Raw genomic sequence first — 16,734 nt, forward strand, 5'->3', positions numbered from 1 at the left:
CATGTAATGAGTCAGACAGGACCTATGAGGGTCTAAAATCCGACCACTAGTGCTAAAAGCACTCTCTGATGCAACAGATGAAACTTGCATAGCAAGTACATCTTTAGCCATCTCAGCCAAGACAAGATACTTGAAAGAATTCACTCTCCACCAAGACAGCACATCAAATTCTGCACCCATAATAAGCTTTGGATTCTCAACAGGATCTGTGAGATAAATCTCTAACTCACGCCTTACTTCTTCATCTGCGTTGTCAGCAACCATCTCTTTATAAGCCATATCCATTCTCTCATAACCCGAATCATCAACCAAATCCATCTTCTCAGGAATCACAATTGATTGATGTTGTTTTGCCTTGGTAGTCTGAGAAGATGCACCATATGTATGGCTGTAAAAAGCAGCATTACATCAAGTCGAGGACATAGAAAACTGAATCACACATAGCCTTGGAGTCGACAGTATCTTCACCATACAGCTTCTCAAAACACATCTTCGCAAACTTCATCTTATTTGTTGGATCGAACATAGTTGCAATGATCAGCATCTTGTTGATATTCTTCATTCCATCCCAATACTTCACAAACTTCTTCAACATTTCATCAGCCTTGTTGTTCAATTCATCATCTCTGCTATTACTCAGAAATGAGAGGTTCCTCTCTATTGTAACAATCTCACCATAACACTTATGCGCATTCAAGTTGGTGGAAGCAGAGACAACCAAAGTGGAGTTGTAGAAAATCACCAGAAACTTCACCAACCTACGACAGAAAGATGAGAGTGTAAATAAGTGTAAACATTGGTTTAGTGCAATAAACAAGTTAGTATAAAGATAGGTCCAGTAGATTACCTTTCAATTGCATTCCAGTCAGTTGATTCAGGAGGTCCAACACGTCTGTTCCCATTGTCTAATTCCAGGAAGTAGTCGTGGTACAACCTATCTTCTAGAAGCATCTTGTCAAAAGCAACTCTGTACTTTAGGGCATTTGTCAACATCGTATATGTTGAATTCCATCTGGTCTTCACATCCAAGGTGAGACTTCCTCTTTTCAGCTTCCCTGAATCAACCCTCAGCTCAAATGACTTCTGCCTAACATGAGATGACCTAACATATGATACACCATTGCGTATAGCCTCCACATTCTTTCCTAACTCCTGGAATCCATCTCTCACAATCAAGTTTATGATGTGAGCACTGCATCTGACATGCATGTAGTCTCCATCCAAGAAAAATGCGTCATTGCTAACCAAGCTGAACTCTCTTTGAAACCTCTTTAGAGCCAAAGTGTTGGTTGTTGCATTGTCGACAGCGACACAAAACACCTTCTGAATCCCCCATTCAGCCAGACAATCTAGAAGAGTAGTTGCAAAAGTTGATGCTTTGTGATCAGTTTCTTCAGCAGCCAAAATGCATCATTGAAGTGAGATGTGATCACCATGTAGCTTGCACCTGTTTTACATATATCAAATAATAATGAGATATGAGAATGTAATTAAAGAATCAATCAATGAAATAAGAAAGAAAGAGCAAACAAACTTGTATTTGGAGCAACCCATATGTCTGTAGTTAGAGACACCCTTTGCTTGTTTGAATTAATCCAGTTCTTTAGCAAAGCTTTCATCTTCACATACATCTGCACTATGTCTCTACTTGATGTTCTCCTTGAATGAGGCCGGTAAAGGTTGGCACGAGAGGAGAAGTGTCTCCAGGCAACACTGTCCACAAAAGACAGTGGCAACTCCCCTAACACGAGCATATCATTTGTTGCCTCTCTGAACATTGGCTCACTTATCTTTCCAGCTGGCACTGTTCCATTGCCTTTGATCACTTGCTGAGACTTGTTTTCCTTATAGGCTTGGTACTGTTTGCAGGTTGCCATATGCTTTGTCAAATTAGAAGTTCCTAACTTAGACTTGCAGCAATATTCCTTCTTGTAGTAGTGACAGATACACTTGTTTCTATCTTCTTTATTCCTTGTGAAGTGGTCCCAAACAGGAGATCTCGGAAGGATGACTTTGAGCTCCTTAGCTGGCTTTTCATTAGCTGCATTTGAGGCCTTCCTCTTTCCAGCAGAATCAGGAGTTCCAAGAACTTCTGTAGTTGCAGCAGCTTGTTGTCCAGTACTGTCAGTGTCTTGCTCTTCTTCATGATTCATCTCTTCACCGAAATCGTTTTCAACTGGAAAACATGAAGAACCCATCTGAACACACACATAAAAGAAACAAATTAGTAACTAAGAGAAGAACATATATAAGATCATCAAAAATCATAACACAACTAAGATCATATTAAATAGAAGAAGACTTAAAATGACCTTAACATAACACAAATAAGATCATAATATTGTTCACAAAGACAGTTCTAAAATTAAGATAGACACAACTACGATCAAGCAAGCAAATAAGTTACTGTAAGCAAATAAGACACAGCTACGATCGTATTACACTATCAATTCATCAATATAAGTTACTGTAACCAAAACCAACTATCAATTGTCAACTAAAAGCTATTAAGAACATCCTAAGACATAATAGAATTACATGATTTAGGAAGACTAGAGACGAACATCTGATTTAATTGCAGAGAGTAGTGAAGGAGGAGATGATGGAGGGTTGAAACTTATGGTTCTTCCTTGGGGGATTAGGGGTTTATATAACGGTTCTGTTCTCGAAATGGAGGAAAGGTACAATGAGAAAACGAATCGAAAAATTTACTTGAATGATTGTAGATAGACAAAGCATGCTCCATCTCGTGTTGATACAAGCCTCGGAATCCACCAAGACAAGAATCACGGACTAAAAGACTTAGAAGCTTGGGCGGAAGCGATCTGATGGAGAGTAACCGGTTTGATGTTGAATCTACAACACTGAGGGCTAGAGAATATGATCCAAGGGCTATTCCTCGCAAGGATCAGAAACTCTACACGAAACCTAAGTTGTTTGATTCCACAAACTACTTAGAACTCGCAAGAACAATGATTTGTTTCAAAACACAAAGTGTTGAAGCAAACTGAAATTTCTTTAATAAAAAAAACGTGTATTGAAAAGTAAAACGTGATAGAGCTTATATAGAGGCTCAAATACAACATCTATATGTTGAAATAAAGAAAGAAATCTCAACAATTAATGATAATTATGGTATTTGGGAATTGAATGAGAATATCGGCCAAATTGGGAAAGTTGTGATGCACTTTGAGTCTTGATAACTTGGGGCCGAAGTTGTGGTTTCTTGGGACGTCTAGATACATTCTAGGAAGCTTCTGGATGGTATTAAGAGTCTCACAAAGGCGCAAAACTGAATAAGGAAAAATCCGTTGTGTCATAAAGACAAAGAGATCCAAATAAGGAAAGTTGCACGTTAACTTGATCCGCCTAATCAAGTGAGGCGGGGTGCATCCTAAGATGTGTGGTGAAGTCTCCAAATGATATAGAAGCTCTCCAGGACGCCAAGGGATGCTTTGGTTTGAGCAACTTATGGAAAGATCCAATTTGAGTGGTAATTGACTTGTGGAAAGGTTCCATGAACCATGTCTTGAACTAGCTCGAAACAAGGGTGGCTTTCTTTGATCTTCTTCCTTAAAATATATGTAGGAAGATATGTGGAAGGAGGTTGCCTCATTAAAAACCTTTTTTAGGTAAACTCATTGGGAAAAACCCTAGATAAGGGAAAAAGAGTGCAACGGTCCCATTCCAACGATATGATCTTCCGGCTCGTTGAATGTCCGCATCAATTCTAGTTCCAGTGGTCAGCTTCAAAGGATGCTTGTTTCTGATTCTTGCACATATCTGAAGGATATCATAGTTCTCCTTAACTGGTACGAGCTGGTTCTCTCCAAAAAGTACTTCAGGCAGTCTATCGGGAAGTTCGTCAGGTTGTACATCAAGAAGTTTGTCACGTAGTACTTCAGCCACTGCTACAGCCGGTAATTCAGGTCCCCTTCTTACATCATGTGTAGAAGACGAAACGAAAAGCAAGCTTCCATGAACGGTTCTGTATTGGGAACATAAGAGATAGCTGCGCGGTGCTGTCTGGGCAATAGAGTAAGGTGGTGACTTAGGCTTTAGGGTTAGCTGTCGTATTAGGCTTTTATGTTAAACGGATCTTATTAGGCTTTTATGTTAAACGGATCTAAAACAGTGGCCCATTATACTTAAGTTATAAACCGAACCCGAACCGAAGTCCATTTTACCAAAGCCTCTTAGCCCATTCGGTAATTCTGCTTAACCTGAACCCTACCCAATACCGCTTTTATCGGTTCGGTTCCGGTACGGTTCTTCGGTACCGGATATTATGCCCAGGGCTAGTTATAAATATATATATATATATATATAATAGGATTTACCCCGTGGTACACCACGGGACAATTTTTATGTTTTTCATTTTATTATTATATCTAATTTTTATAATTTTGTTAGAAGTAGATTGAGTTTTAATATAAATATTACATTGTTATTGTATATATATTGGTGTTTTGTAATAATTAACAGTATATTTAATTAAATGTATGTGAGTCTTACTTATAAAAAGAGTAAGATCTCACCACACAAAATTATTTACCCATGTTGTAGTGCCAAATTAAATTATTTAAAATTATATGAATGTTGATCCAAATCCGTCCCATTATCTCACCGGGATGATATGTAGAATATTTAGATTTATAACATAAAGTAGAATACAATAAAATTATAAGAAACAAAATCTTGAAGAATAATTTTATAAGGGTTTATTGCACCCACACCCACACCCACTTTGGGTTCAACTTGTTGCACTCACACCCACTTTACAAACTTGCTATACTTTCTTAAGTTTGCTGCTTAGGTGTCATTGTTAGTTGGACAATTTTGCCCCTCTCCTCTTTCTCTCCTTAATTTCTCTTTTTTGTTATTAACACTTTAAATAGTTATCATAAAACAAATTATCTATTTATTTATATACAATATATTATGATTATATATTTTATCTATTTATTTATATACAATATATTATGATTATATATTTTCTACCTTTTGAGATACATATTGCTATATTTTTGATGAATTTTTAGATTATAAAGTATCCATTTGTCGTTGAACATTTGTCCAATGATAAGTGGATAGTCAATTGCAGTATTTTTAATAGATAGTTACTTGTGTTTATTGATACAGAATAGAAGTAATACACATCAATTCAGGTGACTATGACAACATGTCCATATGGAAACATATGGGGTTATAGTGCAATTTGTGGATACGATATTTGTCCACATGGATAACTATTTGTGGATACAATATTCGTGGATACATTATTTCTCAAACTTATCTAAATGGGTAACTATTTGTGGATACAATATAAGTAATGAATAATACTCACACAACAAAACTCAAACTTTTTCCTAGATCGAACTAAAACAAATTCAATATTAAAAAGTTCACAAGACCACAATTAATCAGTAAAATCACAAAATCACAATAAAACCAAGAAAACCCATATCGAATTTCATATAATCTAAAGTGATAAGGAAAAAGATTTAAAGATTTCACCTTCTCTAGATTTCCACCATTGTTGGAATGGTTTTTGAAAACTTTAGAAAAGGAATGTGAGAGAGAAAGAGAGAGAAACATAAATAAGCTTTTCTCTTTCAATGGATGAGCAAAAGCAAAACAAGAAAGAAGAAGATGTATTTTTTGGTTGAATAATTGTGAGAGAGAGAGATAGAGAGAGATAGAGAGAGAGAGAGAAAAAAATAGAAGGGGTTAGAAGGAGTGAGGGGTAATATGTAATTAAACTTGAGAAAAGTATATGAGTAGTAGAAAGTGGGTGTGAGTGTTAATAGTTTTGGAGAAAGTGGGTGTGAGTGTTAATACCTTTGGAGAAAGTGGGTGTGGGTGCAAAATTCCCATTTTAGAACATAAAGTAAATTATGTTATTAGTTTTTGTAAAAATTCAATAATCTAACTTTATTATTAACATAAAATGGATGAAAGAGTTAAATAAGAGTAAGTTTGGTTGACAAAGACAAAGTTAATTAAAAAATCGTCTAACATTCTTTTATTTATACTTTTCTGTACAAACTCAACGAACTAAGAGAAAGATAAGTTTTAAGTAGAAATATGTATATGTTTATTAAACATCTTTATTCTCCAGATTCTGAAAGACATGTTTAAATACCACATTAGTTGTTGGTGTTCCAATCTTGCCTCTTTGTTGAGAATAAATAATTAAAAAAACCTAAAAACCCCTAAGTTTTTAAGAAAGCAAGAAGTGTTATTAGTAGTTAACTGATACATAACATGTAATGATATGTATATATATAATATATGTATACATGGGAAAACAGAAATAAAGTGTTGACAGAGATCTGCTTTTTCATCGGCTAACACCAATCACTTGCGCTAACACCAATCCCTTAGGTAAGCAAATGAGGCAGTCATTGAAATCTTAAAGTTTATTATGGATTGCTATAAGTAAATTGTGTTTGCTCATATGATTTTTTTACCTTCTACCGACAGGCTTTTTATAGAGATCTTTGATGATGCCAGTTAGATATGATTGCAAATCGAGAGAAAATTGGTGAGCAAGCATAACATATTTAGATAAGGAATGTTAGTGTAACAAATTTTAAGTTTCCTATATCTTCTCGATCTTTAGCTAAGAAATGGGGGAAATCTTTACTGAATTATGATTTCATGATTAATGTTTAGTATTAAAACCACTTAATTCTTTTCTTTATTTAAAAACATCTTACCAAAACCAGAATTTGTGATTGAAATCGTTATGAATGTGTATTTGTGTGTATATCCATGTTAACAAATATGCTTGTAAGTTGGTAATTAATATGGATTTTATTGGCTTTTGTTATAACCCGAATATTATACCATATCTTCAATATGGTTTCTCTTTTCAACTAATATAAGGATTAAGTGTAAATATTCATTATATATGAAAATAACTCAAATGTAAAATAATTTATATCCGGATATATTTGTTTTGTTATAAAAGTTCTAAAACAATTTTTTAAATATATATCTGGTTATAAAAATTTAAATCACATCATATGCTGGAAAAAAAATCTAAAATTTAATTAAATTTATGTATTAAATAGTAATTCAAATAATTAAATATATGATTGGATAAAAGTGAAAGGAGAATTATATTTTAATCTAACATATTGCTTTAAATTAGGTATATAGATTTTAGGAAAATTGAAATTAATATTATCAAATAAGGAAATGATTGTGTTTGGTTGTAAAGATTGTAGAGAATTTAGTTGATACTTGTTTGGATACAAAAATAAAAAAAGATGACATAAAAATGTACTTCAAAAATGTTAAGATATATATATATACTTCAAAACGAACAGTACGTAAAAATGTACTTAAAAATGTTAGAATGTTAAGATAGATATATATGGGCCTCGCTAGATTAATCAAAAACTTTGGGATGAAATGTGAAATTACGTGAAAATGTTGTGGCAAAGTTGAATGTCATATTATGTCTAGGCCCCGCACTATCAAGATTCTGTGGCGAAAAATTCAGTACTAGCCACATCAAAGATATGTTGATAACGCGGCATTATCCTATTGGCTACGAATCCATTTCGGATAACAAAAACATCATCTGTAGAAAACAACACAAACAACGAAAGTCTCCTCTAATGGCTTCCAGAAAACGGTTAGTCTCATCTTCAACGAATGGCACCCACACTGTTTACTTGATGTACAAGAAAACGGTTGGTCTCCTCTAATGGCTTCCAGTTCAACTTCATTCCTGTTAACCACCGCACCACCGCAGGGTGTCAGGTTTAACCGGAGAAAACCGAGGTTAACCGTGTGGGCTAAGCAAACGGCGTTTCAATTCGGGAAAACGAAGGGCGATGATGACTCGGAGGCGAAACAAACGGAGAAATCGTCAGATTCGAAACCATTCCGGTTCAATTTCGGTAAGCTACCGGACATGAAGTCACTCATGCCGGTGGTGACAAACCCTTCGACCGCTTTAGTGTTTGGTAATAACAGAAAGAAAGATCCTGGTACGGTTTTCGTGGCCGGTGCTACGGGACAAGCTGGTATACGCATAGCTCAAACGCTCTTACAACGAGGATTTAGCGTTCGAGCAGGTGTTCCTGACCTTGGAGCCGCCCAAGACCTTGCTCGTGTTGCGGCTACTTACAAGGTCCGCTTTTTTTGTTTTTTTTTAAGTCCCACGATTCGTAAATCTAAACGTGATAATGATTATCTTGATTTTTGGTCGCAACCGCACTTCAGATTTTAAGACAGCGATGAAAATTACACCTTTGATTTAATTAGCGATATAAAAAGCACGGTTTGGTTTTAGATTTTGCTTTAATTTGGCATGTAACTCCGGTGACGTTTAGCGTTTTGATTCATTGTTTGACGGCTCAACTTTTCGACAGATTTTATCAAAGGAGGAAGTCAAGAGGCTAAACGCAGTTCAATCCCCTTTCCAAGACGCTGAATCAATCGCAAAAGCGATTGGAAACGCGACCAAAGTTGTGGTTACTGTAGGGGCAACAGAGAACGGTCCTGANGAAATCGTCAGATTCGAAACCATTCCGGTTCGATTTCGGTAAGTTACCGGACATGAAGTCACTCATGCCGGTGGTGACAAACCCTTCGACCGCTTTAGTGTTTGGTAATAACAGAAAGAAAGATCCTGGTACGGTTTTCGTGGCCGGTGCTACGGGACAAGCTGGTATACGCATAGCTCAAACGCTCTTACAACGAGGATTTAGCGTTCGAGCCGGTGTTCCTGACCTTGGAGCCGCCCAAGACCTTGCTCGTGTTGCGGCTACTTACAAGGTCCGCTTGTTTTTTTTTTTTAAGTCCCACGATTCCTATAATCTAAACGTTTTAATGATGATCTTGATTTTTGGTCGCAATCGCACTTCAGATTTTAAGACAGCGATGATTTAATTAGCGATATAAAAAGCACGGTTTGGTTTTTGATTTTGCTGACTTGGCATGCAACTCGGGTGGCGTTTATCGTTTTGATTCATTGTTTGACGGATCAACTTTTCAACAGATTTTATCAAAGGACGAAGTCAAGAGGCTAAACGCAGTTCAATCCCCTTTTCAAGACGCTGAATCAATCGCAAAAGCGATTGGAAACGCGACCAAAGTTGTGGTTACTGTAGGGGCAACAGAGAACGGTCCTGAAGACCAAGTCTCGACCTCAGACGCGTTGCTCGTGGTACAAGCGGCTGAGCTTGCTGGCGTAAACCATGTAGCAATCGTGTACGACGGGAGCATCAGCGGATCCACGTACAACGTTCTAGACGGGATTACTTCGTTTTTCGGCAACCTTTTCGCAAAATCTCAGCCATTGACTATCTCTGACCTCATTGACAAAGTAGCTCAAACCGATGTGGCGTACACACTCATAAAGACGAGCTTGACTGAGGATTTCTCCCAGGAGAAATCTTACAACGTCGTCGTTTCAGCTGAAGGGAGTAACAGCGGCAGTGGGAGTACTTCGTCCGAGGCCTACAAAGTAATGTAATGTATGCCATAAAAAAAGGGATTATTAGTATTACATCACATTGAAATGAAATCATTTGGTTATAGCTTGGTTTCGATTAATGTGGTTATTAACTTGTTTGGTGTTCTGTTTGCGACCAGGTCCCCAAGTTGAAGATTGCGTCTTTGGTTGCAGACATTTTTGCTAACACGGCCGTGGCAGAAAATAAGGTACATACAGCACAAGTAACTTACTCGTCAAGTTTGTAATTGTTCATACAGATGCAGACACTATATTGTAGCCGTTGATATAACCTTTTCCGTTTATTCGCTCAAAATCTTGATGGCATTAGTTTTGTGTGTGTGTTAAGCTTCTAACTAGTAAACTCCATGAACAAAAGCTTAACCTTAGGGAAACTCCATTAAACCTCCATTAACATGTAAATGCAAACTCAAAAGGTTCAATAACTCTCAGATTACAAGATAGAAATGAAGAACAAAGTGAAAGATAAGATCGGCAACCCTCGCTCACATCCCTCGGGTTCCTCTCTTCCCAAGCAGCCTCATGTCGGCTAACCCCTCACAACATTCATCATATCCCCTTGTGATGCTTCCCCTCTTTATTTATATAGCTTAATCATCTTCTAGGTTCTTCTTAGCCTCCTAGGCAACTTTCCTCATCTCTCACGTGTGAACTTTGTTGCACATGATCCCAAATAGATTCAGCTCTCCTCACACGTGTGACTATCTCTTTTACAATTCAGTCCCTGCATCTTATCAGTGTGTCCTTTTTTCAGGTGGTGGAAGTTTCTACAGATCCATCAGCAGCCTCGAGGCCAATAGATGAGCTTTTTAGGTAAATGAGTCCTCTTGTTGATTGATTCAACAGACATTGTTGTAATGAGTCCTCGAGTTTATAGTTTGGCTTATTGTTTTGTGTCAATTTCATTTAATGAAATAGTCTATGAATATGTGATAGTGTAATCCCGGAAGATGGGAGGAGAAAAGTGTTCGCAGACGCGCTCGCAAGGGCAAGAGCTGAGGAAGAAGTTAAAGTCGCAGCTGAGAAAGCCCGAGAGGCAGCGGAAGCAGCGAAAGAGTTTGAGAAACAAATGCAAAAGCTATCTGAGAAAGAAGCAGAAGCTGCTAGCTTAGCTGAGGATGCGCAACAGAAAGCAGAAGCCGTGGGAATCACAGTGGACGGTCTATTTAACAAGGCGAAAGATATCGGCTCAGGTCTCTCCTGGAATAATCTTGGTTCTCAGTTTGCTACCGCGGTTCAGAACGCTTCAGAGACGTCTAAAGTACAGGTTGCTACGGTCAGAGGACAGGCGAAAGCTCGAAACTTGCCACCCAAGAAAGCAGTGGTGAAACAGAGTAACGCTAAACCCGCTGCAACATCTCCGTTTGCATCCAAACCGAAGGAAGAGCGGCCGACGAAGCCGGAGAAAGAGGTGAGGAAAGTGTTTGGAGGACTGTTTAAGCAAGAGACCATCTACATGGACGATGACTGAAAACGCCATAAAAGATGCCGTTTTGGAGTTCCGTACAGTTTCCTTTTTTTTTTCCCTTGTGTTTCAAGTTAAATCTCTGTAATCATATGATAACTATATATAAATCCATTATTGTTCTCTTCTCTCTTTGAATCCCTTATGATAACAAAATTTATTAATTTGATTCACATCGAGTCAATTCTGACTTATAGAATTCAAGAAAAAGGAAAAAAACACAATATGAAGCAAATTAAATCACATTCGTAGAAAACAAAAAAAACAGAGAAATCAAAAAACGCCTTTGAGATAAAGCATGAAGAGACAGAATATGATGATTAAAAGAATCCAAATCCCATCAGTTTGTTCGTTGATGCCATGGTGAATTTGTTGAGCGTTGTTGTTTATGAGCATCACAGCCATTAGGGCTAAGATTATGACGCAAACCGAACCAGTTCCTATGCCGCTTGGTCTGGTATGAAATTTCTCTGAAACATTATGATTGCCGCCTCTAGAATAGCTTACCAAAACCCAGAAACTTGCAGAAAACGCCAATAATAAGATCGCAGCTTCTGGCATCTTTAATCTCTCTCTATTGTGTTTGTGTTCTTAGACAATGAATACTTTGTGTGTATTTTTTGTTTATAATGCATGCTTTGATCCTATATAGCGTGAACCGTTTGGTCAATTTGGGTCAATTTCTATTTTTTTTTTTACAATTTTCCTTTTCTTTTGCGTTTGTTTTCAATTTTGGGCCTTTTCGCGTGTAAGCCATCTGAATCTTACTACCTGGTTCAAACAACACGATTCACTAAACCTGTACCTGTAGCTTAATCAGTAGCTTAATCAGGATGAAGCAGCGAGCGACTTCAGCCTACTTACTATACAGGAAGCAGAAGCTTACATAGTAAACGCATGTTTGGATTTCGAACCAAAGGCAGAGTGAAATGAACACACTTTTTCTGTTTATTGAGAAACAATATGATTGTAACAATGATCCCAACCGATTTGTTGACATATATCACAGGAATTTGCTAAGCCTAACCTGTTCGTTATTTCTTTGGCCTGACTAAGTCCAAGAACTCTGGTCAAGATCTCTCCCTTGCTTATTATACACAAGCAATCGTATAAGTCCCACAAGTATTACCAGTAATCTCCACAAGAACACACTCCATTCTTGAACCTATGAAACCGGTTCACATCTCTAACTAGAATCTCCTTCTCCATAAACTTTGAGATGAACTTTGTAAACAAGTGACAGTCCTCGCACAAACGCAAGTTCTTCGTGATTCTGATGGGCTCTCCTTTTGATGTATTTATCAGTCCAAACGCCAACGCCAGTTTCTCACTGTGTCCTAACACTATCCTCTCTTTCTCTTCCGTCTCAAGCTCATACAGAACTCCTTTCGTCTGCGGTATGTACCCTTTCTCCTTCATATCTTCGGCTAACTTAACCAAGAAAGCATGAATCTGTTCCATAAGAGGGTTAAACTCATCCACCGAGAAAAACGAGTACATTTTCTTCCTCACTTCCATATAGCACCGACCAGGCAGCTTCTGGAGTCCCCGGTGTTCTAAGAGCTTCTTCACTCTCTTAACCTCATCCCACATCTGAGCTTCCGCGTAAATGTCTGCCAACAACACATAATTTCCTGCATTTTTTGGTTCCAGTGCAAAGAGCCTTCTACTTGCCCGCTCTGCAAGCTCAACATTTCCGTGAATTCTACAAGACCCGAGAAGGGAACCCCAAACCTTAGGCCCCGGTTCAGTCCTCATGTCTTGAACCATCTTTGCTGCCTCGTCTAACCTATTCGCCCGACCTAACAGATCAACCATACAAGCATAATGCTCGACTTGTGGTTTTATCCCATGGTCTCTCCACATTGATTCAAACAGTCTTTTTCCTTCTTCAACAAGACCCTCGTGACTGCAAGCTCCCAAAACGCTAACAAATGTTACGGGAGTTGGGATAGCCCCATTGGCGAGCATCTCTTCAAATATCTGAATCGCTTTCCTTCCATACCCATGAACACCATAGCTCGATATCAAGGAATTCCAAGATACAACATCCCGGTCATGCATTCGATCAAATACTCTTTGTCCCACTTCGAGCTTACCACATCTACCATACATCGTCACAAGAGCACTGATCACCGGCAATATGGAGTCAAGCCCCCTTCTGAGTATATACCCATGAATCAATCTCCCTTGCTCTAAAGCCGCAAGCGAAGCACAAGCTTGAAGCACACTCACCATAGTCACAGAATTAGGAGATGAATCTTTGGTCTCTGTCATCATTTCACGGAAAGTCCTCAGAGCTTCAAAAGCTTTCCCGTTCTTTGCATAGCAGGCAATCATTGCGCTCCAAGAAACAACGTTTTTGACAGGCATTTCACAAAACACATAGCTAGCATAATCCACACAGCCAAATCGAGCGTACATGTCCACCAACGTAGTCATGATATAAACATGCGAATTGTAACCGCGTCGGGTGAGATGCGCGTGAATCTCTTTCCCTTTCGTCAGACAATTCGCCGTGCATTCCGATGCAACACAAGCCTTGAGGACATAAGTGTATGTGAACCTATCTGACTCAACTCCAATCCTATTCATCTTCCAATACAAACCCAACACTTCTTCTCCATGACCCGCTAACGTAAGCGCCCGAAACAAAGCGTTCCAGACATATATAGTTCTTTTACGCGTTTTATCGAACACCTTCCGTGCATAATCCACAGAACCCAAATCCGAATACATACCAATTAGCTTCGTAGCCAAAAAAGGATCTTGATCAGACCCATTGTCCAGAATATGTCGGTGAACGCGTAGACCATCAGAAAGAGAGCTCCGATGACCGCAGCAGAGAATCAGAAGCTCGTAAGTCTGCTGACTCGGGCTTGATTCCTGAGACAAGACGCGAAGCGCTTGTTTAAGCTTACCATCTTTGCATAACGATTGAATTAGCTGATTATTAGAGATTTTAGCTCCGGTGCCGGAGGAAGTCGAAGGATTGTTTAAAGCAACGGAGCACAACGGTGGCTTCAGAGGACAGCGAGGTAAGAAGTTAGCTGTATTGTAGTAAGTCGGTTGTATTACTTGAGGAGGATGAGATAGAAACATTTTCCGGTGATTAAGCTTTTTTCCGATGTGTTCCCGGGAAAATTCCCAAAGAAAAACATAAAAGAGAAGAAGAGGGGCTTCTTTACTTGCCGATGCCACCACTAGTTTCTCTGCTACTTCCGTGGTTGGTTTACACGTGCCAATCACGTGGTAACAAAATGGGCTTTTTTGGATCAGGCCCATATTTGAATAGCTTTCAATTGGGTTGATCTAAGTTTTTTACTCAGCATATTTTTGCGCCGGGAATAATTTTCTTCCACGGCGGCCACCGGAGGTCCACCAGTATTCCGGTGAGATCCCAAATCAGACACCAGTACGGCAATATATTCGATAATTATTTGGTTCTTTGTTAAGCAAGTAAGTAAAGGACTTATTATATTATAATCGGGAAAAATGTTATAAAAAGTCTAAACTTTGCAAAAGTGGTGGAAAAAAGCATGAACTCTGGATGTGTTGATATAAATCTTCAATTTTGATTGTCTTTTTAGTTTAATCATAAACTTTAGTGGATTTTGTCAAATAAGGCACGTCGTTAAATCATCAATCGAAAAAGTTAACGAGATTAAATTTCTATGAAGAGATTCTGTTAAATCATAAAACGAGGTCGTTTTGAATTTTTTTAAAAAGTTACATAAATGGAAATCAAACCGCATACCTCTAGGAAGAAAATAAACTAACGAACCAGCTGAGCTAAATTGTTTTGTTGACTTTAATTAACAAATGCTTTTATTATTTCTATTGTGTGTTGCATGAGTCTTCTTCTCAGGGAAGTCACCGTAATCTCCATTGATACGCTGAAAGGAGCACTCAATATTGCTGCGGTTTCAATCTCTTTGCATAATTAATTCACTCTGTTCGCCGTATTCGACTTTGTTAAAAGCTTCGATTTTTACTTCAGTTGAAACCCTAATTCGATTTGGATATGAAATTGACGTTCTTCAAAGTACACATTTTTTTCAAATTTGCTTTGATTTTGTATTTTTGTGTAGTCAAAGTACACATCTCCGACCTCGAGAGAAACAAAAAAATGGCAGAAGAATCGAATATGAACATTGAGATTTGGAAGATTAAGAAACTAATCAAGGGAGTTGAGTCAGTTTGGTGAATAGTGAATACGACCAATTTGAAGATGAAGACTTGCCCAGCTTGGTGAATGTAACCAAGTTGATGAAAAAGACTCTAGGCAACATACGATGGATAAGTATATGTCTTTGTTCACCAATGTCAATTAAACAGTTAAGCTCTGTTGGTTATAACACCTTCATTTCTGCTTAGAGGTTAGTGGTTCGAATCCTCTCTTTTTAATTTTTACAAAAATTAAAAACGACGTCGTTTTGTAATTTAACAGAATCTTTTGATAGAAATTTAATCCTGTTAACTTATTCCGTTAGATGATTTAAGGACGTGCCTTATTTGGCAAAGTCAACGAAAGTTTATGATTAAACTAAAAAGTCAATCAAAATTGGAGATTTATTTCAACACATTTAAAGTTGATGCTTTTTTCACCTTTTCTATAAAATTCAGGTTTTTTATGACATTTTTCCCTATTATAATCCAATTAAGGTAGAACATAAGAAAAACTACAATACTATACCATTTGTTACGTTACGTACCACCAGTGGCGGAGCCAGTGAAGCATTACCAGGTTCAATTGACCCTGATGAAATTCTAAAAATTAGTGGAATTTTTATGAAAAAAAAAAATTGACCCTTATGCAATAATACAATTGACCCAGTGAAATTTTGTGCAATATTATAATTGACCCACGTGAAATATTAAAACACAAAAGGCTTTAAGTTTAAGGCTTTCGGTATGAAATATTGAGCCCAACTAATTTTAGTAAATATACAAACTGATTGTTTAAGAGCCCATCTAATATTCTGTTTTTTTTTGTCTACCTACGTGGGCATAAAAACGAAAAACTGTTCAGCTTCTTCTTCTTTGTTCTTTTTCAAATTTCAGATAGTGTGATATGAGCTTTCTTCTTCTTTGTTCCAAAACTTAAGAGTTCTAAGATTAGATTTCCAGGTACTTGAATATAATTTTTTTGTATAATAAATTTCCTTAACTAAGTTTAATACTGTCTAATATTAAAAATAAATTTCCTAAGCTCTATTTGTGTTAATCTTCTAAAAAATTGTGATTTTGCTTTGTTTTAGTTTCTACTTTAGTAAATTTACCTATCTGTTGGTGTTAATTGTCACTCTTTATATGATTTTGATAGCTCTGTTTGTGTTAATCGTTACTCACTCTTATATGATTTTGACTTTTGTGTGTAGGAAACAATAAACATAATGGATCGCTTCGTCGTGAAAAGAAAAACTCCACCATCTGATATTGATTTGGATGATTTGCCATGGGATCCAGCGAAGAGGAAAAGAATTATAAGCTATCATCCCAATCAAAGAGATGAAGTACGGCGCAAATATTTGAATAGAGGACCTTGTCAACCTCGTGGTCACCGTTTTAAACAAACAGCAAGTGGAGGGGTGCTTCGACGTTTTGATCTAAAGTGGTTTGATATGTATGGTGATTGGTTGGAATATAGTGTGGAGGAAGATAAAGCTTTTTGCTTGTGTTGTTACTTATTCAGAGATCAAGCTCAAAATCAAGGTGGGAGTGATTGCTTTGTATCAACTGGTTTTTGTGGTTGGAATAAGGGGTTGCAGGG

General features: G+C 37.5%; 3 protein-coding genes across 5 annotated transcripts in view; 2 read left to right on the forward strand and 1 right to left on the reverse strand.

Annotated features, from left to right (window-relative positions):
* On the forward strand, positions 7,610 to 11,104 carry LOC104790900 (protein plastid transcriptionally active 16, chloroplastic). Of its 3 annotated transcripts, XM_010516699.1 has the most exons (6): positions 7,613 to 7,930; positions 8,578 to 8,796; positions 9,020 to 9,487; positions 9,616 to 9,684; positions 10,251 to 10,309; positions 10,433 to 11,093. In XM_010516699.1, the coding sequence occupies exons 1-6, from the start codon at positions 7,721 to 7,723 to the stop codon at positions 10,965 to 10,967; spliced, it is 1,560 nt and encodes a 519-aa protein (XP_010515001.1). In that variant the 5' UTR covers positions 7,613 to 7,720; the 3' UTR covers positions 10,968 to 11,093. The 3 variants fall into 3 exon arrangements, with proteins under 3 accessions (XP_010515003.1, XP_010515001.1, XP_010515002.1); XM_010516701.2 differs by lacking the exon at positions 8,578 to 8,796 and having other exon boundaries at positions 7,610 to 8,149; positions 10,433 to 11,104; XM_010516700.2 differs by lacking the exon at positions 7,613 to 7,930 and having other exon boundaries at positions 8,526 to 8,796.
* LOC104790901 (pentatricopeptide repeat-containing protein At3g46790, chloroplastic-like) lies at positions 11,887 to 14,150 on the reverse strand. The gene has a single exon (XM_010516703.2). The coding sequence runs from the start codon at positions 14,061 to 14,063 to the stop codon at positions 12,087 to 12,089; it is 1,977 nt and encodes a 658-aa protein (XP_010515005.1). The 5' UTR covers positions 14,064 to 14,150; the 3' UTR covers positions 11,887 to 12,086.
* The window catches only part of LOC104698923, a 4,213-nt gene continuing 3,836 nt past the window's right edge, over positions 16,358 to 16,734 (forward strand). The window contains exons 1-2 of the mRNA XM_010414298.1: positions 16,358 to 16,592; positions 16,657 to 16,703. Coding sequence (XP_010412600.1) covers positions 16,358 to 16,592; positions 16,657 to 16,703 — 282 coding nt within the window. The remainder of the gene's footprint in view (positions 16,593 to 16,656; positions 16,704 to 16,734) is intronic.

This window comes from Camelina sativa, chromosome 6 (genome assembly GCF_000633955.1).
Source record: "Camelina sativa cultivar DH55 chromosome 6, Cs, whole genome shotgun sequence".
Lineage (NCBI taxonomy): Eukaryota > Viridiplantae > Streptophyta > Magnoliopsida > Brassicales > Brassicaceae > Camelina > Camelina sativa.